Source organism: Bubalus bubalis, chromosome 3 (assembly GCF_019923935.1).
Source record: "Bubalus bubalis isolate 160015118507 breed Murrah chromosome 3, NDDB_SH_1, whole genome shotgun sequence".
Taxonomy (NCBI): domain Eukaryota; kingdom Metazoa; phylum Chordata; class Mammalia; order Artiodactyla; family Bovidae; genus Bubalus; species Bubalus bubalis.
The window spans coordinates 121,480,301-121,502,349 of record NC_059159.1 but is presented as its reverse complement, the minus strand read 5'-3'; the positions used below and the strand labels follow the sequence as shown (position 1 = coordinate 121,502,349).

Here is a 22,049-nt window from a genome sequence, read left to right as displayed (position 1 = left end):
CTACTCATCGCTTCGGAGCAAAAGAGCCAGGGTAATGAAAAGGAAGTAAATGGAAAGCCAACCTCCAAGTCAGGCTGGTGTTAAGAAAAAGGACAGAGATCTTGTGAGTAGACATAGAGCCAAAACTTAATTTGGGAACTGGAAAAGATCTTGGAAATTGTCTATTTCAATGGTTTTCTATCAGTGTTCCATGTAGCCTTAGGAGTTATAAAATGGGATATCAGAAAAAGGAACCAGTAGTCAGAGTTTAAAGTCCTAAAAAAGTGACTGCAGAAGCCCTACTGACAGATGTTTTGTAACCTGGATTCCTGTATAAAATTTAATCTGAATAAACAGCTCTGCTGATTTAAAATAAAGGGGAGTTAAAAAAAAAATCTCGAGACCCAGCATGCATCCTAGACCAACTAAATCAAGTCTATTTAAGTTGTATTTTTCAGTATCAGGGGATTCCTATATATATCCAAAGCTGGGAACCACTGCAATAACCTGATCTGTGCTCTGTCATTCGAGATAAAAGGAGACTAAGACCCAAAGAATTTAAAGGCAATCAGGATTCAAACCAGTATCTCTCGACTGCTAGCTCACCATTCTATATTATTCTCTCTCCTCAATCAGAATGAACCAACTGTTCCTCTAAGGTAGAGAGCACACAAATCAAATTATTATGTAAGTTCACATTTTCAGATCTCTCTGTATTTTTTTAAAGAGTACTTCATATACATTTTCTCTTTAGATTTTTATACAGGGGAAGTAGGCAGGGCAAAACTTATGTTTTAGAGATGAGGAAATCAAAGGTCGATTTAGTTAACTTTCAGTGGCTTAAAGGTAGGGCCAGAATTTAAATCTTTATATTCTAACTTCTGGATTAAGTAAATTAAATTTGGCAAGTGATTACTGAGTGCCTAGTACATGTTAGTTAAGACATGGTCAAAAATGCAAAAAAAAATATCATCCATGCCCTCAATTAGTGTACAGTCTTCTTAGAAAGACAGAGACAACTAAAATACTGCACCGCCTGACTTAACCCTTGGATTGGCAGAAATTGAAAACTTTCCTTGACTGGCCTTGATGACAAAGGCCAATTCTCTTCAGAATCAGTCTGTGGCTTCTAATTTCTTCCTGACTATGGCTATTTATTCCAGGGGACACAAGGATTTGAATATAGCTACTACATCTCTAGACATGGCCATGCAGCTGTATATTCCTTGACAGGGGTAGAGATGAAATTATGGTGCAGTTTCAGTGAGATTCATTTCATATTCTTCAAAGCCAAGGATATGACTCAGCAGAAGACTGAGAGATTCCAAGACAAAAGACTAGTTAGAAAATAAATGGTATTCACAGAAATATTTTCTTTTCCACAGCAGTTAGGTAACTGAACAGTTTACAATTTATAGATAGACACAGTTATCTATAAATAAACAATCTTTACAGTTGTTGAAGATAACTCCTGCACACTAAAGGGGGAAATAGCATGTAGGTACTAATATTTGTATCTATGATTCAGGATGACAGAGAAGGTCACAGATGGACAAGAGTACTCAAAGAAAACTTTCTCATGAGGAATTCATCAGCCATTGCAAAATGTTGCCATGACGATTTTGTTACATATAAGATAATGAGAAAACCAGGAACTCATGTTTTATTACTGGGCTGAAAGAGTTGGCCAGGAATAGTCCACCACAGTTTTTCTCAAACTTTAATATGCATCAGAATCACCTGGTAGCTGTGCCCCTCTTTCCCCCCTCCTCTGGCCCTTGACCAGAGATTCTAATTCAGCAGGTCTGTGGTGCTGCCCAAGAATTTATCTCTCTTACAAATACAGGTGATGCTGATACTGCTCAGATCTAATATTTTGAGAACTGCTTGTGTATCAGAAAGTCTACACTATACTGGGCTTCCCTGATAGCTCAGCTGGTAAAGAATCCGCCTGCAATGCAAGAGACCCTGATTTGACTTCTGGGTCTGGAAGATCTGCTGGAGAAGGGATAGGCTACCCATCCCAGTACTCCCTGGTGGCTCAGCTACCCATCCCAGGCTTCCCTGGTGGCTCAGCTGGTAAAGAATCTGCCTGCAATGTGGGAGACCTGGATTTGATCCCTGGGTTGGGAAGATCCCCTGGTGAAGGGAATGGCTATCCACTCCAGTATTCTGACCTGGAGAAATCCATGGGGTTGCAAAGAGTTGGACACAACTGAGCGACTTTCATTTTCACACTTTCTATATTATACTGGATACACACACACTTGTAAATTATGGCCATTTAGTTAACTCCCTATTGTTGACTTTGTAAATGATACTCTCTATACCCACCTAACAGCCAAAAAAGATTACTCAGAAACAAGTTATGGCTAGTCACCTAACGAGACAATCTGTTCTAGAGCAGAAATCTATGCATTTGGACATTTCAGAGATTCTCCCTCAAGACAATAGGCCCCAGGTTGAGAACCCCTTACTTGTATGCTAATGCTTCAAAAATATGTATCTTCAGCCTGAATTTTTATCCTGAGCTTCAGTAGTACATATTCAAATATCTATTTAACATCTGTATTTGGATGTCACACAATTGCCTCAAAATCTACATGTACTGAGGAGTGACTGTTTAATAGGGATGACATTCCTTCTTGGCACATGAAGAAGTTCTGGGACTTCCTTGGTGATGGAGTGGATAAGAATCTGCCTGCCAATGCAGGGGTCACAAGTTCAATCACTGGTTCAGGAAGATTCCACACGGCATGGAGCAACTAAGCCCCTGCAACATAACAACTGAGTCTGCGCTTACTGAGCTCAAAGCCGCCAACTACTGAGTCCGTGTGCCGCAACCAGTGAAGCCCGTGTGCCTAGATTCCACGCTCCACAACAAGAGAAGCCATGGGAACGAGAAGCCCACGCACCACAACGAAGAGTAGCCCCTGCCTGCTGCAATTAGAGAAAGCCCACACAAAGCAACAAAGACCCAGTGCAGCCAAAAATAAATAAATACAATTATATAAAAAAGTTCTGGAACCAGACATTAATGATGGTTGTAAAACACTGTGAACATACTTAGTGTCATGTAATTGTACACTTTCAAATGGTATATTTAACATAACATGCATTTTACAATGAAAAATCTACATTTACAAAACTGACATTATCACCTTTATTCTCAATGCCCACACACCCCAAATTTGTGCTTTCTCTTATATTTCCTGTCTTTGGACATCTATTACTAGTCTTATTATCTACCTAGTAGTCCATGCCATGAAACCCGAGTCATCTCTAACAATGCTCTTTCATTCTCCCACTTAACAATTAATCATGAAGTTCTGTACTTTCTCCCTCATTAATAAAAAGTTAACTTGGAATAGTCCTCTATCACTATCCCCAAAGCTTCTACTTAAGTTCAGGCCACCATTATTAGCCTCATAGTCTCCAGCAGTTTTGTACCTTCCCACCTTCCACCTAAACCCCACTTCAACTGACTCTTCTTCATCTTGCCAGAGTGGCTTATCATTTTGCTTAAAAACCCACCATTGCCTTTAGGATAAATTCTTCATGATCCTCTGTTTACTTCTCTGTTTTGTCTCTAACCATTGTCCTACACAAAGCCAAAATGCAGTGATATAAGCTACCTGCAATTTCCAGCTCATCACCAATTACTTTTTTTTTTTAAACTCAAGTGCACATATTACTCCAAATCCCTAGAATTTCATTTCCCTCTGTTTAGATTTGGCTAAGTTCTACAGGAAAGATTGAATTTGAGGGCTTCCCTGGTGGCTCAGATGGTAAAGTGTCTGTCTACAATGCGGGAGACCTGGGTTCTATCCCTGGATCAGGAAGATCCCCTGGAGAAGGAAATGGCAATCCACTCCAGTACTATTGCCTGGAAAGTCCCATGGACAGAGGAGCCTGGTAGGCTACAGTCCATGGGGTCGCAGAGTCGGACACGACTGAGAGACTTCACTTTCACTTTCAAGTTCTACGGGAAAGATTGAATTTACATCATCATGCTCAGGAAGCCTTTCAGATGCCCCAAGGATGATGTCCTTATTATGAGCTTCTATGTTTACTCATATCTTAATATTATACTTTAAGTTGAAGTCATCTGTCTCCTTTAAAGGCCACATTATCCTTGAGGGTAGGGACTACATATTAATGCATCTCCAGTGCCTAAAACAGTACATAGCATGTGGTATGTTCTAAATAAATATTTTTAAATGAACAAGTGATGCCCTAGTGAATAATAGGAACCCTGATATCAGAAGTTACACAACTTTCCAATGACTTCCTACCTTACTCTGATTAAAAGCCAAGGTCATTACAATGGGCTACAGAGTTCTGACTTCATCTCCTGGTATTCTCCCCTTCATTCGCTCCAGTTCCAGCAACCCTCTGAAGCCTTGACTGGAAAAGCATTTCAGCCAAGGAGCCATTTAGGCACATGCTTTAAGGAAGGAACTAAAATACACTGAGCCTCCAGCATGTGCTAGGCACTTTCATGTGTCATGATCCTCACAATCACTCTAGGACAAAGGCAATACTACCGCCATTTCCATGGACTGAGTAAAATATTGGACAATGACAGCTAAAGAGACTAAGCCTAAGAGTAGATTTTGAATTTGAACAGAGGGATAACTTCCTCAGAAAGAAAGAGTCCATAGTGGTGACTTTTCCTCCCCTAGATATCTTGTATGCTGGTTATTCTGTTTGCTGGGCCTCCTTCCAGCCAACTCCCTCTGCCCTGCTCTGGGAAGCTGACCTCAATGAACTACATTATCCAAACTACCTTGTCCCGGGCATCTGTCTGGGTTTTGTCAATTGCAGGTACCAGCTGGAGACCAGAGGGCAAGAAGAGAAAGGTTAGGGCATTTATTTCTCTACTTTCCTGCTGCCTTGTCTAAGTCCTTATAATGGCTGCTTAACACTTACGGCTATAGCTTCCTGTCAGACAGTCTACCAAATTGTAGGTCTCACTGGGCCCTAGTAACAACACTCCCCTGTCTTACCTTTGAGGCCTAGGAGTGCTACTGATTCACCACTGTTGGGTTTCATCATTTCTTTTTAGTTTTTGTTAACAATGATCATACATCTGTAAATTATCCTTTGGTTAAACTCTCTTCAATTAAATTCTTTTGAATCCACCAATTATTTTCCTACAAGGACTCTTGACTGATAAACTAAACAATAAATGGCATGTTCTTCTCCTTTGTTCTTCCACTCATTAAATTTCCAGTGTCTTCAATCAAGTCTCCTTCCTCTCCTCTAATCTGAAGCTTCCCATCTTTCCATGTCTACATAGTGTCCCAAGAAGTCTAAGCATTCTATTACCCACAGAGCAACACTGCTGTTACTATTCTGCTCAATCTCAAGTGACATTGGCACTCTGTTGTCCTTGTAGTTCTAAGACTGGTTGGCTCTGTTAGTCTGACCATCCTGTCAGGACAATAAACTCATTGCAGGGAAATTGAGCAATTTTAATCTCCAAACAAATTTTAGCTCAAGAGAACCTTAGACTTTACTTGTCTGAAGTGAAAGTCACTCAGTCATGTCTGACTCCTTGCAACGCCATGGACTGTAGCCTGCCAGGCTCCTCTGACCATGGAATTCTCCAGGCAAGAATACTGGAGCGGGTAGTCATTCCCTTCTCCAAGGATCTTCCTGACCCAGGGACTGAACCCAGGTCTTCTGCATTGCAGGCAGACTCTTTACTGTCTGGGTCACTACAGAAGCCATGTTATCACTGTCATGTCCAACTCTGTGTGACCCCATGGACTATATAGCCCATCAGGCTCCTCTATCCATGGAATTCTCCAGGCAAGAATACTGGAGTGGGTTGCCAATCCCTTCTCCAGGGGATCTTCCCAAACCAAACCACTGATCAAACCTGGGTCTCCCGCATTGCAGGCAGCTTCTGTACCGACTGAGCCACCAGGGAAGACTTTACTTTGTCTAACCACCTTACTTTACAGATGGGAAGGTTCAGGCTCATACAGGGAAAGACTCTCACAGCTATACAGCTGCAGACTTAGGTTCATCATCTAATCTCTGCCTACTATTTCACCAGGCTGTGATACTGCACTGGGTACCTAATAGGCACTCAATATGATTACTCACTCCTAAATTCATATGGGCTTTGCTTTGTTCAATACTAGGCTCCATGCCTAGGTGAGTACCTGGTACATATGATACACACAGCACATATTTATTGATTTTGAATCCACGACACAGAAAGACAAATTCCTTGGAAGTTACCAGAGCTCAGAGGATCATTTGTAATAATGATAATAATCCCTTATACACCTAAAGAAAATGTATAGTTTTCAAAGTGCTTTCCAATTTTAAAAAGCCCATTTGATCCCTCTGAGGTAAACACAGCAGGGATGCATAGCCCATTTAACAGATGCAAACAACAGCCTCTGAAGGGTTCAAAGTCAAGGTCCCCTGACTAGTATGTAGCAGAGTGGAGACTCCTGTTCATGTCTTCTGACTCCCACTTCAATACCACCTCCACTACTCCATGTTGCTTCTTTAGCTTAGCCATGCTGCTTCAAGAAAAGGGTGGTGGTGGGGGGGCGGTTATTCATGGAGCTAGCCCAAATATTCACAATGACTAGGTGAATTATACACTTATGCTGATAGAAATGATTTTGCTTTTTAAAAAAATCCACTTAAAGGTACTTCTATTCCACTTCTGATTAGATACAGTCTGCAGAATACCTCCAACTCTTGATACTACAAGGCTTGTTATTTCCCCCCAAGAGGACAGTTACCATCTGTGTGGTCTGGAGTGAAGGAGACAGCACTTTTAAGACATCACTTTCAGTACAGACCAAAGTCAGGCCCTTTTAAAACCAGGTGTTCAGAGAAACAGCATCTTGTTTCTCAGCCTGACCCCACCAGAGAGGAGATGTCACATGATTTCTTCAAGATTAAATGCACCAAGAAGCCATCTGCAGTTCTTCTGACTGAATTCTCTTATAAAGAACACTTTAATACAAATTTCACCCTGGGTTTTAACTACTCGTATGATCTCTGATACTAATCAGGGTATCACAGAAACCAAAGATAACTTAAACATATATCCAGCCTCTTTGGATTTTAGTTTCCATTAAGAGCTCAGAGTATTGGTACAGAAAATTACCCAAAGTCTTACATCGGGGATTACAAACTCAAATGCCTCCCAGGCACCAGATAAATAATGTAAAATCCAATATGACAAAATAAGGAATAATGGAGTCTACTCAGTGTTTTGGGGGGGCCATTACTTGTGGCATGCAGGATCTTAATTCCTGGGCCCATTCCCCCTGCACTGGAAGCAAAGTCTTAACCACTGCATCACCAGAGAAGTCCCTGGAGTCTATATAAACTGTAGAAAACTAATTTGCTAGTTGCTTCTGAGCTCCAACCACCTGTCATTTTTTGGGTACATTAAGTTTTTCCAGTTTTTCCCCCAAAGCAGAAAATATGCATTTTTTAAATGTTAAATGTTTTTTAAAAGTTAGTTACTAAGTCAAATATGCAAGTCTTTTGTAGGCTATCAGCCAGAGTTTGACTTTTCCTTATGGGGTAGGTTTCCTGCTCCATATGAGAGAAGAATGATAGCAAACGTGCCACTTTTAAGTCAAATATGGTATAGGATTCACGGCCTCCTTCTGAGAGACTCTGTGGACAGTGCTGGAAAAGTGGACAGAAAACTCCTTGAGTTAGTAGGAATGTACCTTTACTGGGGGTCTGGGGGATATCTGCTTTATTAACTAGACAGATACCCTCGGGAAGGAATCTGTGGGGGAAGATCCCCTCTGCTAGGTATCTGGGCAGATAAGTCTCTGAAGCCTCTAGGAAACCCATATACTCCAGTATGGGGATGCGAAGGATTGGGAGAACGGTTTACAAGAAAGCATAAAGACAGACAGCTACTGCTAAATACAGAGTGCGATATGAGGGGTACAATCTCTTCAGTCTTGGGAGGGAGAAGGTGATAACCTCTCCTCGGGCGCCACCTTCGGGCGCCTCTTTCTCACCATCGCTCCGCAGCCGTCGACTCCAGGGAACTGCCGCCATCTTAACGCACCTTTCTGCGCAGGTGCCCGGGAGCCCCACTAACCAGCCCAGAGAGAGCCCCGCCTCCCGCCACACCCCTCCTCCCCAAGCCCCCGCCCACCACGCCCCCTTTCTCAGAAATCTGCCCTTTCCCCTAGCTGTGTTAGGCGCCTCCGCTTGTGACTGCAGAGAGGAGGAAAGAGCCGCTGGTCTAAATCTATCATTATATTAGAAAGTCATTTCTACAGCTTTCCACACTTTGCCGGAATTACCAGATCCCAAAGGCTGCTACAAGATAATTTATTACAGACTAGTCAATAATTTCTTGTAACAATGGCACATACAATTTAAAACAGCAAAGATGCTTCGTTTCTTGTTTCATGTAATGGCTAATGCAGAGTCCTCAAGAAGTCCAAGAGGCTGCTATGAGGATACTGAAGGATCATGTCACATCTCTGGGCAAGGGCCTGGGAAGTCCACATGACTCCCTGGGAGTGTTGAGCCCCCCTCCCCCTCTGCTCCCCATCCCCCCCAATCTAGCCTGTACAGAGGGATCACAGTCTAAGTTCCTTCTGTAGAGTTGAACGATTTATGAGGGGGACAGCAGCTGACCTAAATGAAAGGGAGTGAGGACAAAGGCTAGATTCTGTCTGCAAGGGGAAGGACCACCAAAAGGCAGTGGCCATAGGTGAACAGGACTCCTTCTAGACTGATTTCCAGAATTTTTGGCTTTGTTCAGGGCTTATCTATGAAGAAGCCCTCTCTCCTGGATTCTTCAGCTAGCTCTCAGATATGTATACTTAAGAGCCTTTCATGTCCTGAAGCATCACTCCCCTTCCTAAAGGAGTGAGGTAGGGAGACTCCTGGGCAGGTGGCCCCTGGTGCTTGGGTTCCAAAGAAATTCTGCTCAGGCCTCTGAAGCACCATGTGAACCTGGTTCTACTCATGAGAGCTAATCTGGGGGAAGGGATTAGCATAGCTCATTGCTGAAAGATATCTTGTTCAGTCTCAATGCCCTGTGCTCACTTGAGCTACTCTACACTGCTGGGTTCTGCTCAATGGATGGTCTGCATTCTATTCTGTGTGTTCCTGCCCTGGCCATACTCCAGTTCAGACTACAGGGCTCAGCAATACCTGTAGACTCAACGGATTACTTACCTAATTAGGCACAAGCTCCAGGCCCTCTAAACATGTTCCTCTAATGATTGGTATATATGGATCTAACTGGATTAGGTGTGGTATGGAGTGGGAGAGAAAAGGGGTGTGGGAGTGGAAGGATCTCTACCAAGAATGGCTGACACTCTCAGAAATGTCTGCTCCTCCATGAAAAATCTCCCTGTGTGGTAAGCCCCACAGCCCAGCTCCTAGCACCACAGACCTGCTGGTCAGGGATTCAGACCCTTTCTGTGAAAAGCCACACTCACACCACCCTAGATTTTCCCTTAAACTTTCCTAACTGAATGAATCAGCCTCTTGACTGTGAGGATCTAAGATGACTATGTAGTAACTCCTATTATCCCTGACTTGTGGAACTGGTGCCCTCTGGTCGGCACAGGAGCCTGGGTGCTCAGCTCCCCTCCTCCATGGAACGAGACTCCGATTTGAGCTTCACAAACTCCCGGGCCACTTCGTCATTGCTCCTCTGAGACAGAATCCGGAGAATGGTCACGCCTGTCTCATCCATGTGGATCTTCCGGCCCAAGGGGCACCAGCAAGCACAGCTGCCCTTGGCTGCCACATCCCTCAGAGGCATTACAGCCAGCCCCAACACACGGTCCTCCCGGGCAAAGCAGTAATCCTTCACGCATATCTGCAACTCATAGGCTTCTGGCCCCTCTTCATTTCCCAGGAGGCTGTGAGCACAGGGTAGATGGAAGATAGGAGACCAGAGATGAGGGCGTCCTCAAATGAATTCACCCCAGCCACCATCCAGCCCATCCCTTCTCTCCTCTCTTTAATTCTTATTCCACAGATCACCCCCATCCCAAAGTCCTTTAGATCCCCCAACCATAACTTACAAGTGAAACGTCTCGTTGTACTTGGGAGCCCAGTTGTTACTTTTTGACTTGGTTGTGAACTTCCTCTTTTTATCACTTTGGTGAGGGCCAACCATGGTGACTTCGACAAAGGGCCGGAACATACCTGCTGTCTGCCACTTGAGGTCATTGGCAGCCACCACTACACAAACATGGAAACCTGTGAGGTAACCCATCACGCATTCCCAGTTCTTGAGCCCCCAGGTGGGATTCCCCTTGGAGGAGGGCTAAGCTGAAGGATTGGGATAAGCAGTCCCTGCCTTTGACTGATGGGGCCACTGAGCAAGAAAAGGTCTCAAGCCTGTGCATCCATGCCACTCACCTTTCACTGTGACCTTGTGCTCCCCAGTTCCAGGATGTGTAAACAAGTCCACCTGAATAGAGACTTCTCCCACAGGATCATCCACACCGGACCCTGGCGGGCAGAGGGACAGATGGTTCCCTACCGGAGAACTTGAAGACTTTAGGCCCAGTTATTCCAGGTAAAACCAAGAGCTGGGAGGCTACTATCCTACACCCTAAAGCAAGAAGCAGTCACCCACAGAAGCTATGGGGATGTGAGCCACAGGGAAAGGAAAAGAAAGGGGATGAAGAATGAGGCTGTGTATAAAAATACAAGTCGGGGTGACAACATTTTAGGTGAAACTTCTTCCAAAACTACAACTGGAATCTCTCAGGTTCTCCAAACTTCTCTTATCTCCTGGGCTGAAGAATTTTTCATTGAAAGATGTTGGGAAAGGACAGTGCCGCCATCCTATATTTTTGTCTGAGAACTGTGTCCACCCCATGGTTTCTCAGCAGAACAATGCGGGTCCCATCCAGCCCAAAGCATCTCCTTCCCACCTATGGGCTGCCCTGCACACAGTGACTTCTTCCTACTCAAACCTGGACCTCTCCACACATGGCTCCCCAGTGCCCCTTGGCCAGTCTGCAGGCTCCCCTCAGTAGAGGCCTCACTCTATTTTGGGAAAACCCCAGTACCCTGCACCCCAGATAAAATTTTTTTTGTCCTCAGATGGAGTGGTGGGGGAATTCTGAAGACAACTATTGTTAACCCCATCTTGGACTATACAAATACACTGCCCAACTCTGAGACTTGGGATAGAACTTCTGACCTTTGACATCTGGTTCCCTCAGCCCCACCTTAAGCAGCTCATTCTAGTTCACAGGGGACAGTGTTAACCCGTATTAGATTCACATCTGCACGGTGTATAACGTACCCTTTTCCGGCTGAATGTCCTCATTAGCAGTAAACCTAATACCTTTCCCATCATGCACTGAGTGAGGACAGGCAAGTCAAGAGGTAGCAGTAGTAGGACAGAGAAAGAAGAATCAGTTAGAGTCTAAGAAGTTCACAGGCATTCAGAGCAGCTCTAACACATAGTCTGAGGGAGCACAGAGATGGAGCAGGGTGCAGACAGAAGTCTAAGAACTGGGGCCAGTGAAGGCTCCAAATTATACTTAACAGTTTGCATATCAACCAAATCACAGACAGAGGCAGTAGAACATACAGCAAGTTTCTGAGACTGGCAGGACACAATAAAGAAAGCTGTAGGCTCTAATTTCCTAGGCTCCAAATGACAAAGCAGTGGGTAGAACACACACACACAACTGCAGACTCCCCATGGTCACCACCCCTGCCTGGTCTTACTTCCTATGTGCCCAGTCCAGCCTCGCCTCATCTTTATATCTAGCTCAAAGCTCAGTGTCTCTGAAAAGCCTTTTAGATTAACTCCTAGCCTCTCTGATGTTATGGGCCTTTACACATACTCATCTCTGTGAAAGGTCCCCCTATCTTGTTGAGCAAGGCTCATAACTCCTTTTGCTCTTTCTTCTCACTCTGGGCTTGAAATAAGAACACATGTGGAAAATGAAACAGTATTGCACGTCCCCCTGCATTTCTTAACCTTCCATCAACCCCATCCTAACTCCTTAGATCCCCCCTCCTTCTTCCAATCTGGGTCAGTTCACAGCTCAGTAAGGCTTAAGCCTTCCCACCCCCAGGCCCCTGCCAGGTTCACTCCTCCAGGCAGCATGCCTAGGTTTCCCTGGAAGGAGCAATTAATGATTGCACCTTGAAGGTCCTTCCCAAGAGGACCTCCTCCTCAGGGTCAGGGTCTGAATTGCAGTCTGAGCCGTGTTTGTACAGATGTGTTTGGCTATGGATGGGCCTGCCTGGAGACAGGGAGGGGTTCTGAGAACTGGAAATCATTGGGAGAGAACCAGCTGCCTGGGTGCCCCGTGCACCAGCATCACCCATGAAGCTGGAGCCTCAGGTCTGTACAGCCCCGTGATCCATAACCTCCTTTCAAGTGCTCCCGCAGATCACCCCTCCTAGTCTTCTTCTCATCCACACTGGAGAATCTGGGAAATCTTTGGCTCCCAAAGCTATAAGACTTCGTGAGTATTGTAACCACTCATTCTCAAGGCTTCCTCACACATTTTTCCTATCAAACAGGGTATACTCCTTGAGCTCAAGACACATGCACTGGCCAGATGATGTTGGGAAATGAAAGCTCAGGCACATCTCCCAGATCTCTGGGATTCCTATCTGGTATGAGTCTGGGGTAGGTAGGAGTAAGTATTGGGGTCCATCAAGAAAATCCTGATGTCTATATGTGAAGGGCTTTCTGAAGAAGTACCTGGAGCCTCCCTGAGGGCTACAGGAGACTGACTCCCTAGGGGCAGAGACATAGCAGGGAGGACAGTGGGGACCCGAAACCCCTGGGCCTTACCCTGGGCAGTCTGTGAGCGCACAAAGGTCTTGATGAGGGTGTCTGTGGTCTGTGTGTAGAGAGATAGGGCATAGCGCAGGGACTGCAGATCTGGGCTCTTCTCCAGGAAGGTTTTCTTCAGCCCATTGCCTCCGGCGTGAAAGTATTGCTGAAAGACAAGAATAACTACTACTGCGTCATCTCCCTTCAGAGAGGCAGCTCCCCAACAAATCCTGAGAAAGGACATCCAAGCAGAGGCCGGCAAAGATGCCAGAAGAGGACAGGGAGTCGTTCAATAAACAAGATCAGGAATGCCACACAGAGCCAGGGTCACAGTCTCTCAGGTGCAGAGTCTTATGTGAGTATCTGGCAGGAATGGTAAGGGATGGCCACACTTCTGGACGTGATGTCTGATGGATGAATCTATATGGACAGGCACAGATACAGGATAGAAGCTTTTCAGGAAGAAGCTTTTCAGTTAGAAGTGGTGCTTTACCCTTGGGAACCCTAAGAGCACTTTATACCTATGACCTGCCTCTCTCCCCAGTGCCCTGAATCACAGCCCATGTGTACCTGCCTTATTACCACCTTATACCGGATGATAGTCTGGTTATTACCAAATTATACCAGATTATAAGTATCCTGATGCAGAAACCATATCTGATTCTCTCTGCATCCTTCCTAGTGTATACTGCCTGGACACATGTTGTCCAGTTGAATAAATGAATGCATTGTAGGGGAAAAAAATACCCTTTGAAACCCAAATGATTTTAAACATAAATGAAGAGGTTAGCCCGATCTGGGATATTGGATCTGGAAGATTAATTCCCAGTGGGAAATATTCCAGAATGACAATGAGGTTACTAAGTGAACTAAAGTGTCCTCAGAAGCCAAGAATAAATGCTCTAGCTCTTTGGTGATTCACCTGAGGCCACACAGGAGGTACCATTTTGGTTGCTCCCAAGAGGAATGTGGATGCAACAGAGAAAGATACAGATACAAAACCCACTCTCTCCTGGATGTGGGGTGGCAACAGCCTGAGGGACCCCTAATCTGGCCGAGTGGAATGCCAGGACCAAGAGGGTAGGGTAGGAAGGCAGTCTGAAGGAGGGGGTCCTCCACCTTGATGGTGTCCAGGGCGAGGTCAAGGACGGCACACTGCTTTGGAGTCAGATTTCGTGTTTCCTCTCGCACCATGTGGTCCTGGAGCCCCAGAGAAAGCAACAACATCAGGACAGCTTGTGGCTGTCATGAAGGTCCCCCACTTGTCAGCCCACAGCTGCATGCCTCTCTCCTTCTCCTCCTCTTCAGTCTTCAGAGCTCAGATTTCCCCCCTCCCAGGCAACCCCTGCCCTTCCCATCTGGCTGCAGAAGGACCCCACGTATCCAGAGTACCTTGAGTTTGGAAAGTTGGCTCAGCTCCTTGGCAGCAGTGAAGATCAGCTGGGTGCCCTGGGCAGGGAGAGAATCATTCAACCAGAGAACTGCAAACTCCATCAGGAAGCAGGGAGCTGGGTAAGGGAGATACAGCAGGAGGAACTGGAAAGGAGCTGTCCTTACCGTCTGGTCAGTAAGTGGAGGCAGAACAATCATCCTTTCCATTGTGTTCATTACCACCCGCCAGAGTTCCTTCAGTACCCGCTTCAGGACCGTCTTCTCACACACAGTGGCAAAAAGTGTGAGGCTGCAGGGCCAGGCCACAGGTCAGGATGGGGTGAGTGCTGAGAGGCCCCCTCCCTGAGCAGCTCTTCTGATTGCCTCTACCTGCTTCGTCCCTACAGGACAGTACTGGGTGCTGTACTCACTTGCCATCCAGGAAGTCCATGAGAGGCCGGAGTACACTGTCTGCATCCTGAGTCACCGAGGCCCGTGCATTGGGGGACGCGTTCCCTGGGCCTCGCACCTGGCTCAGGATGTCAGCCATTTGTCGCACGCACTCATCAATCCGCACCTGGAAACTACACATGTGCCCCCAGTGTGGCCCTCCTCGACCCCCACACACACGGGCCCTAAGCAGCTCCAGCTGCTCGGTCCCACCCGAGCACACACGTGGTGCAGCTCTGACAGGGCAGGCCAGCAGGAAGTGGGGAAGATGCACAAAGGTGCGCTGGGTGGAGGCCATTGGGGCAGGGGCTCCGGGACTGGCCAGGCACCACACCTGGCTCTGAGGGCCGTGTGTTCTGGGGCCACTGACCTGTTTCCAAACACCATGCTGAGCTCATCCAAAACTGTATTCAGTTTCACCTGAAGCTCCTTTAGACTGTCTGCAGTTTCAGGGTCCAGCTGTATCCATAGGAGGCAGGCTTGGCTAAGCTGGTTCTCTTAGGCTTTTCTCCCCTCCTGTGCCCCAACCCCTCCCTCCTAGGGCCTCTACCGCAGTGCCTACTCAAATCTCTCAGCTAAAACCAGTCCTAAACCCCAAGCTAAACTTCAGGTCTAGACCCAGTCAGGAGAGGGCAGAGTTCTATGGCTGAGGAGCTTGGGAACAAAGAGAAACTGCAGCAACCCTGAACCTCAGACCTACCTCCTTGCCTCCCATGGCCTCAAACATCTTCTCCAGCTGCACCCTCAGCTGCTGCATGTTGTTCATCAGGATGCAAGGCTGTGGAGACAGATGAAGTGTTAAGTCTTGGCTCCATTCAGCACAGAACTCAGTCTAGGGCCCCTGCCTCTCACATGACTCTAAAAACCACAGGGAATTTACAGCACGTGTTACACCTGTCTCTCCCTAAGCACTGAGATCTGGAAGCAATGCTGACGGCTCTCATTAAATGAAGACTAGAAGCAAATGTTTCTGCTTTAGCTCTGAATAGGGGGGCCCCAGGTATTCATGGGATTACCCTTTATAACTCCCTGAATGTATGTTAAAAAAAAGAAAGCCTAAGCAAAGGTCTAGCTCAGTAGAGGATAAATTACCAAATGGAGGCTCAAAGTAACTCCTTATCAGGTTCTTGTTATTTTGTGGCATAATCTCAAGCACAGCCCTGCTGGGAATCACAAGTCAGGAGCATCACCCCATCCTCAGCTCTGAGGATAGTTTCAAAAGCAAAGAGCCTGGCCCTCACCATTTTCTCCTTTGTGCAGTAAGCTGGGAAGTTCTTTGATAAGATGTCTGCATATTCCATGAGCACCTTCCCAATGGTCTGAGAAGAAAGAGGAAGAGGAAGGAGAAGGGACCCTTAGCTTTCCCCATGAGGATAGTACCTGGGGTCACACTTCTCCCAGAACAGTAACAACATGTACATAAAGAGGAATCTCAAAGTAGGGGACCAATCTTCCTCTCTACCCCACTGAAACAAACCCACCTGTCTGCCCCAGATTCAAGTAAAGGAGCATGGGGTGACGCCAGGCTATACCCAAAAGCCATCACAAAGAGGGGTTGATCTCAGGTCTGTAGATAGGCCATGAGTGTAATGGAGTAAGGGGAAAAGGGTAGGAGGGTCATGGTACCTTAGAAAATCTCCTCATGTAGTGGGCAAGGATGTTGGGGTCTGGGCATTCCAATTTCCGGATGATCTCAAAGCTCTGATTGAGCTGTGTGAAGACGTCCACCACAGAGCAAGAGAAGAGCGCGTGCTCTGATGTCTGCTGGAACTAAGGAAGGCCACACACAGGGTCATCATCTGCAGCTGCTACCTTGTCCCAAGTCTGTAAGGCTCTGAAGGGCTCTCTGCACAGCAGGGGTGGCTCCATGGCTCCGGACAGCCCTCCGTATGGACTCTACCAGGCAGGGATAGCCATCCTGGCTAGAGCCCAGGAACTCCTGCTGACAGCTAATTGCTGGGAGACCCGGCTAGACACCTGTGAAGTTCAAGCCCCTGACTTACCCCATCCTTCTTATCTCGTTCCAAGGCCCCACGCAGGAATTCCAAGGACACATCCTCATTCTCATCCAGCCACTGCAGGACAAACTGCTCAAACCACCTGCAGCCAGGCAGGAAGATTGAGGGGTTGGAGCTAGTGGTTGGCAGCTGCCACGTGCCTGACAGCAAGGATACTGGCAGAGCTCAGCCCCTGAGCCCCCCTTCCCTCTGCAGCCCCCCACATGATGACTCACGCTGGGTATTCGGGCACCTGGCCCTGGAGGGCAGGCAGATCCCGCACGTATTCATTGTGGAGCCACTTCACCTTGAAGTGCAGGTTCATGTAGTCAGCACTCTTACACAGCCTGTCTTTCTCATGCTCTGGATGGGGGGAGAGAGGCGGGGTCTAAGCTTCCTGAGCATTCCCAAGGCAGATCCAGTTGGGTGGTGCTATCAGGTGTCTTAGAAGAGGAGTGATTTCCCAGCACCTCCCCACAGTCATCTCTCCCTAGCAGTGAGTATCCTGCTAAAAGCCTGACCCAAATCTTCCTTTAGAGGCTAAGTCAGACACCCAGATAAGGCCCACAGTCTTCCTGTGCTGACTTTTGGAAGTGCAAGTGAGATACTTGCCACTGGTGAAGAAGAGGAGAAAAGGATATGGGCGCTAAGGCTGACTAGTGGGGAAACGGCCCAGGACACGAGAGGGACGACGCTTTACTTTACGCTTTATCTTCCAGGCCTTTACTAATCCTAGTAGCTGAGCCATTTCCTCAGATGGACTTAAATGCAGAAATGAGCAGTCATACATGACATACATGGGTTACTGACAGCCACACAGAGACAGGGAAAATCAAAGTGGGCCCAAGCTAACAGAAAGGGCAGTTGAGCAGCCACAGCGTAACAGAATCCTGAGGTAAACTGAACGGTGCCAGAGCAGAGCTGAAACACTGGAAAATGAACTCTTGGAGAAGTATGAAATAAGGCAGTGTGGAAACCATGGAAACACAGCCAGATGAAAGAGCCATCTGGCTACAGGACATGGGATGCTTATGTGAAAGGTTATACAGCCAAGTCTGCAGAGGCTTCTGGAAAATCTAGGATAAAGATCACCGACAGCTTGCCCACAGAGTCTAGAGCACTGGCCACACCCACAGGTTTCCTTCATCTACCCCCTTTAGAGATGAAACATTAATTTTGTTTGAATAATAAAAGCCAACTGTGTGCTTACATGTAACATAATGGTGAAAGCAAGCAAAATGGGGAGAGTACTGAGTGACAGGGAGGGGAAGGTCGTTGTCCTTGGGAACACTACTGCTCAACTCCGAGTTGCCACAGGTGATGCTCCTCCATGTCAAGATAGAACAGCTAGTCTGCCCTTGTCAATCACTACAGCAGACATTACCACCATCTCCAACTTGGATTACTATAATAGTCTCCAATCTGGTCCTCCTCCAACCTATTCTCTATATGGTAGCCAGAGTAAGTGGCTTTTCTATATTAAATATGTGGTCATGTTAATCCCTTGTTTAACCTGGGTTGCTGTTCAATGGTTCTCAATGGCCTCAGGATAGAGTCCAAAATCCTAAATATGGCTTAAAACCTCCTGTATGATCTAGCTCTATCCTGCTTCTCTGTCTTCACCTCTCACTCATCTCTTTCCCTACACTCTAAAGTGTTAATCACACTGAATTACTGCATCCAGTTCCCAAAGCATGCCAGCTCTCTCTAGAATCCAAGTCTCTGAACATACTGTAACCTCTGCCTAAAATGTCTGTCTCTCCCTTCCCTGTCATGAATGCCTTCCCTCCCCACAGCTAAGTTCTATCATCCTTCAGGTGTCAGTCAGTATATCACCTCCTACAGAAAGCCCTCCCAGGTGCTCTTTCCAGGTCTGGGTTATGTGATTCTCAGCACCCAATGCTTATTCCCTTGGTAGCACTTAAGTTTGAATTGTAACTGCCAATTGATAGGTTTGTAATCTAGACTGATCTGAGCTTCTCACCAGCTAGGACTATGCCTCATTTATCTCACTGGGGTTCCAACAACTAGCATAGTATGTGGCACAAAGAACATACTCAATATGCTTGGTGAACAGGGTGGGGATTTACTGAAGAAACTTTCTGTTCTGTATCATAACTGGGACAGTAGTTACACAGGTGTACTTATTTGTCAAAACTCATCAAATTGTACTCTTAGAGTGTTATTTTATTTTATGCATATTATACCTCAACAAAGTTGGCTTTAGAAAGGCTGAGTGAATGGTAGCATTTTAACAGCAGCAGTCAACACTATCCTTTTATCAGCCAGGTCTCCAAACCCCTCCCCTTCTCTTGCCCTTCGCCATCCTGACAATCACCAAGTCCTGTCAGAGCTTCCTTCCAATGTCTAGCCAAGCCCATTCTTCCTCTAAGTTCTCTGCTATAATTCCAGCCCATCCCCCTGCCGTAAACTATCAGACCGTCTGCACCCAGCTTCCAGTCTCTCCCTGTTCTGCCTGCCCCCATTTTCCACTGAGGTAAAATTTTATAAAAATACTATTGTGTTAACACTGCATCTCTGCTCATGAGCCTTTAATAAATGTCAGGCAGTATTCTAAGTATGTCACATACATTTCAGCCACTTCATTAGATCAACGAAATAGATGCTATCATCACTCCCATTTTATAGATTAATAAAAATGGGAGCTCACAAGAATTAAGTAACTCAGTCTAAGAACACACTGAGGAGTAAGTGGTAAAACTGAGATTTGAAACCAGGTCAACATGAGTTCTTTCTTTAAAGCAGTTTTCAACTCTTTTATGTTTCTTTTAAACATTAGCAGAATTCCCCTTTTGAAAGAAATTTCATTTAAAGCCTCATATAAAATTGATAAAAGCAGAGCTGACTTGGCAGGCGGCAGGTAGAAGTCCTGGGGCCCAGCCCTGCACGCCCCTCTCCTGCCCCCACCTCCACCCTCCTCTTGCCGTTTCCCCTTTTACCTGTTTCCTCTGTTTGAAAAACCTCTGCCCAGCCTTACACTATTCCTCTTGTGGAATCAATACACTTTTCACAGGTACTTGTCTTCCCGCCCCTGCCCCTGCCCCCCAAATTCACTAGAGCTGGAGTTCTTTAAGAACTGGGGCAATACTCCTCGTCGCACTCACCACGTGCTGCCTGAGGGAAAGGGACAGGTGACCAAGTCAGAGGCCAGACCGGCTAAGGCATGGCCTACAGCCCCAGGCATGACCCAGTGCGGACAGGAGGCAGCCTGCTCTGGGGAAGAATTACAGAACGTGCACGGACAGTATGTGACTGTCTCAAACTAAGCACAGATCTGCAGGGTTTCTTTCAACCTCAAAACTTACTGCTCCTGAACCTCAAAAGTTTAAAAGTCTGAGAGGGTTACCCATTTACTACCACCCTACCCAAATAACACATGCAGACTCTGGTTTGTCCTTGCTCCAGACTGCTCCCCCTCCATCTAGGTCCACTTTCACAGACTGAGGAGACGACTGACATAACATACAGCAACAGGAAATGCAACTAAATAAGTGAGCACAGATGGGTAGAAACAGGAAGGTCTGACACAGGGAGGTCTGCTGGGAGTGATATCTTTGTGGGCCAAAGTGGGAGATGAACAGAATAAGCAGAATGAACAAGATGAGTAATAACTGGTTCCATGGAAGAAGTGAGGAAAGAAGTATCTTTCTGGGTTTGTCATGCCAGTCTAGAACAACTTTCAAAGAAAGTCAGGCCAAGCAGTCTATGGTGTGAGAAAATAATCTTATCTATGTATTTAAAGTTCCATGATGCTGTAAAACTGTAAAGGCAAGTGTTGTAAGACCATTCTCTAGGGAGTGGGCCACTTGAGAACACCCAGCATGGGAAGAGTTGATCTCTGGGCTGGAAAAGTGTGAAATAGGCGCTTGCTCTGGAGCTGGAAGGAGGAACCTACATGCACACAGCAATTTCCATTACTCCTTTGGCTGAAGCTTTGCCTACCCAAGGTCTCCTGAGGCCTATCACCCACTACGCCTAGAATCCTTCTAGTTTCTCACTGCACTATTCACTTGGAAAGTGTAGTTGTCTGGGAGAAGAAAGGGATGGAAAACAGGTGCTTTGGCCAGGGGTTTGCAGCCCACTGCCATGGGGAGACCCTTACCCTCCAGTGCATATTTCATGTCTTGGGCAAAGAGTTGCCACATCACTTCTGCGCTGACTTTTCCCACATTCAACTCCTGGGGAAACCTGGATGATGCAAGAAGACACAGTCAGAGAACAAGGCAGAGTCTTTTGATTAATTCTAAGGCCAACAGGACTAGTTCTTGGAGGTCAGATTGAAGAGAGGAGAAGCCTAGGAAACAGGGCTAGGCTCCAACTGTAGAATAAGGACCCAGGGCCAGTGGTAGGCAGAGGGACACATTGGGGCAGAAGATCCCCTCAGGCAAGGTGGCCCTAGGGGAGATGATGCCTAGAAGGCAGGGAACTCTGGCCAGGAGGAGAAGGGTTGAGGCTGAAAGACAAGCCCAGGCTAAATAAGCTAGGGCAGAAGGAGCAAGAAGTTGGGCATCAGAAGGCCCTCTTTATTCACAGTGGATGGACACATACACGCCTGGTCTCTGGATCCCCAGGGACTCCTAGGGCAGCCACTCCCAGAGGTCTCTCTCTCCAGGGAGGCTGGCTCAGTCTGGGCGGGGCCCCTCATTATGTTTCCACACCTGTCTCCAGAAACAGTTACCCAGACAGATACAAGGGACAGAGGGACAGATGGACGAACAGGAGGAAGAGGTGGCACTGTGAACACACAGAGACAGGAAAGAAAGAGGCTGTTAGACAGGTGGACAAACCAACCACCAAACAGAAAGGCCAAGTGAGGTGATACTTACTGGTTCAGAACGAGGGTGTAGGAATTCTTATCTTCCTCTATGATTGACACAATGAGTGTGATGAGTTTGGGCCAGAAATCCAGGTTCCTAATGCTGGGCCCCTGGTCTTCTGGAGGCAGCTCCTGATTCTTATTCCCGAGAAGATGGTGATAGACAGTGAGAGTCAGAGGAGAATATGGAGAGTCTTCCTCTCCCCCTTCCCCACACCATGCCCCTTCCTTTAGAATCAGGCACCCTTCCTTTCTTATACCCTGTCTTCCACAAGAAACCATCACCCGTTCTACAGAGCGGTGACCACTGGGAGGTCCTTGGCCAGAAAGAATCTGTCCCTGAGAACTTCTCTCCCAAGCTCCAGAGCATTGCTCTAATAAGCTTGATCAGTCCAGAAGACATAAAGATGCCTGTCCCCCTTCCTTCTTCTCCGAGTAGCTAAGAGCATAGTGAATTCCTGGTTGAAGTAAACAGCCCCTTCAGTCTAAATGGGTCTAGTTCCATGTGATCCCCATTGGCAGTTCTTTTATTCTAGTGGTGGCCCTCCTCTAACATCACCCACTGCCCCACCACACACAAGTACATCTCAGCTCTGAGAAGTTCCTTCAAGTTCTACAG

General features: G+C 46.6%; 2 protein-coding genes across 4 annotated transcripts in view; both read right to left on the bottom strand.

The window, feature by feature from the left end:
- Positions 1–8,041, bottom strand: part of LOC102389143 (phospholipid-transporting ATPase FetA) — a 110,111-nt gene extending 102,070 nt beyond the window's left edge. Inside the window, exon 1 of the mRNA XM_045165071.1 lies at positions 8,004–8,041. The gene's annotated coding sequence lies outside the window, so the exon portion shown is untranslated. The remainder of the gene's footprint in view (positions 1–8,003) is intronic.
- A 265-nt stretch (positions 8,042–8,306) lies between these two features.
- UNC13B (unc-13 homolog B) overlaps positions 8,307–22,049 on the bottom strand; it is a 204,692-nt gene continuing 190,949 nt past the window's right edge. For 2 of the 3 annotated variants that reach the window (XM_044940000.2, XM_044940002.2), the window contains 16 exons: positions 21,441–21,568; positions 20,717–20,802; positions 16,830–16,956; positions 16,600–16,696; positions 16,223–16,366; positions 15,838–15,915; positions 15,297–15,374; positions 14,967–15,055; positions 14,578–14,730; positions 14,333–14,456; positions 14,168–14,224; positions 13,895–13,975; positions 12,794–12,941; positions 10,381–10,473; positions 10,041–10,200; positions 8,307–9,875 (listed from right to left, as the gene is read on the bottom strand). In XM_044940000.2, the coding sequence (XP_044795935.2) occupies positions 9,590–9,875; positions 10,041–10,200; positions 10,381–10,473; positions 12,794–12,941; positions 13,895–13,975; positions 14,168–14,224; positions 14,333–14,456; positions 14,578–14,730; positions 14,967–15,055; positions 15,297–15,374; positions 15,838–15,915; positions 16,223–16,366; positions 16,600–16,696; positions 16,830–16,956; positions 20,717–20,802; positions 21,441–21,568 (1,929 nt within the window). In that variant the 3' untranslated portion in view covers positions 8,307–9,589. The remainder of the gene's footprint in view (positions 9,876–10,040; positions 10,201–10,380; positions 10,474–12,793; positions 12,942–13,894; positions 13,976–14,167; positions 14,225–14,332; positions 14,457–14,577; positions 14,731–14,966; positions 15,056–15,296; positions 15,375–15,837; positions 15,916–16,222; positions 16,367–16,599; positions 16,697–16,829; positions 16,957–20,716; positions 20,803–21,440; positions 21,569–22,049) is intronic. The other variant, XM_044940001.2, reaches the window with a different exon arrangement.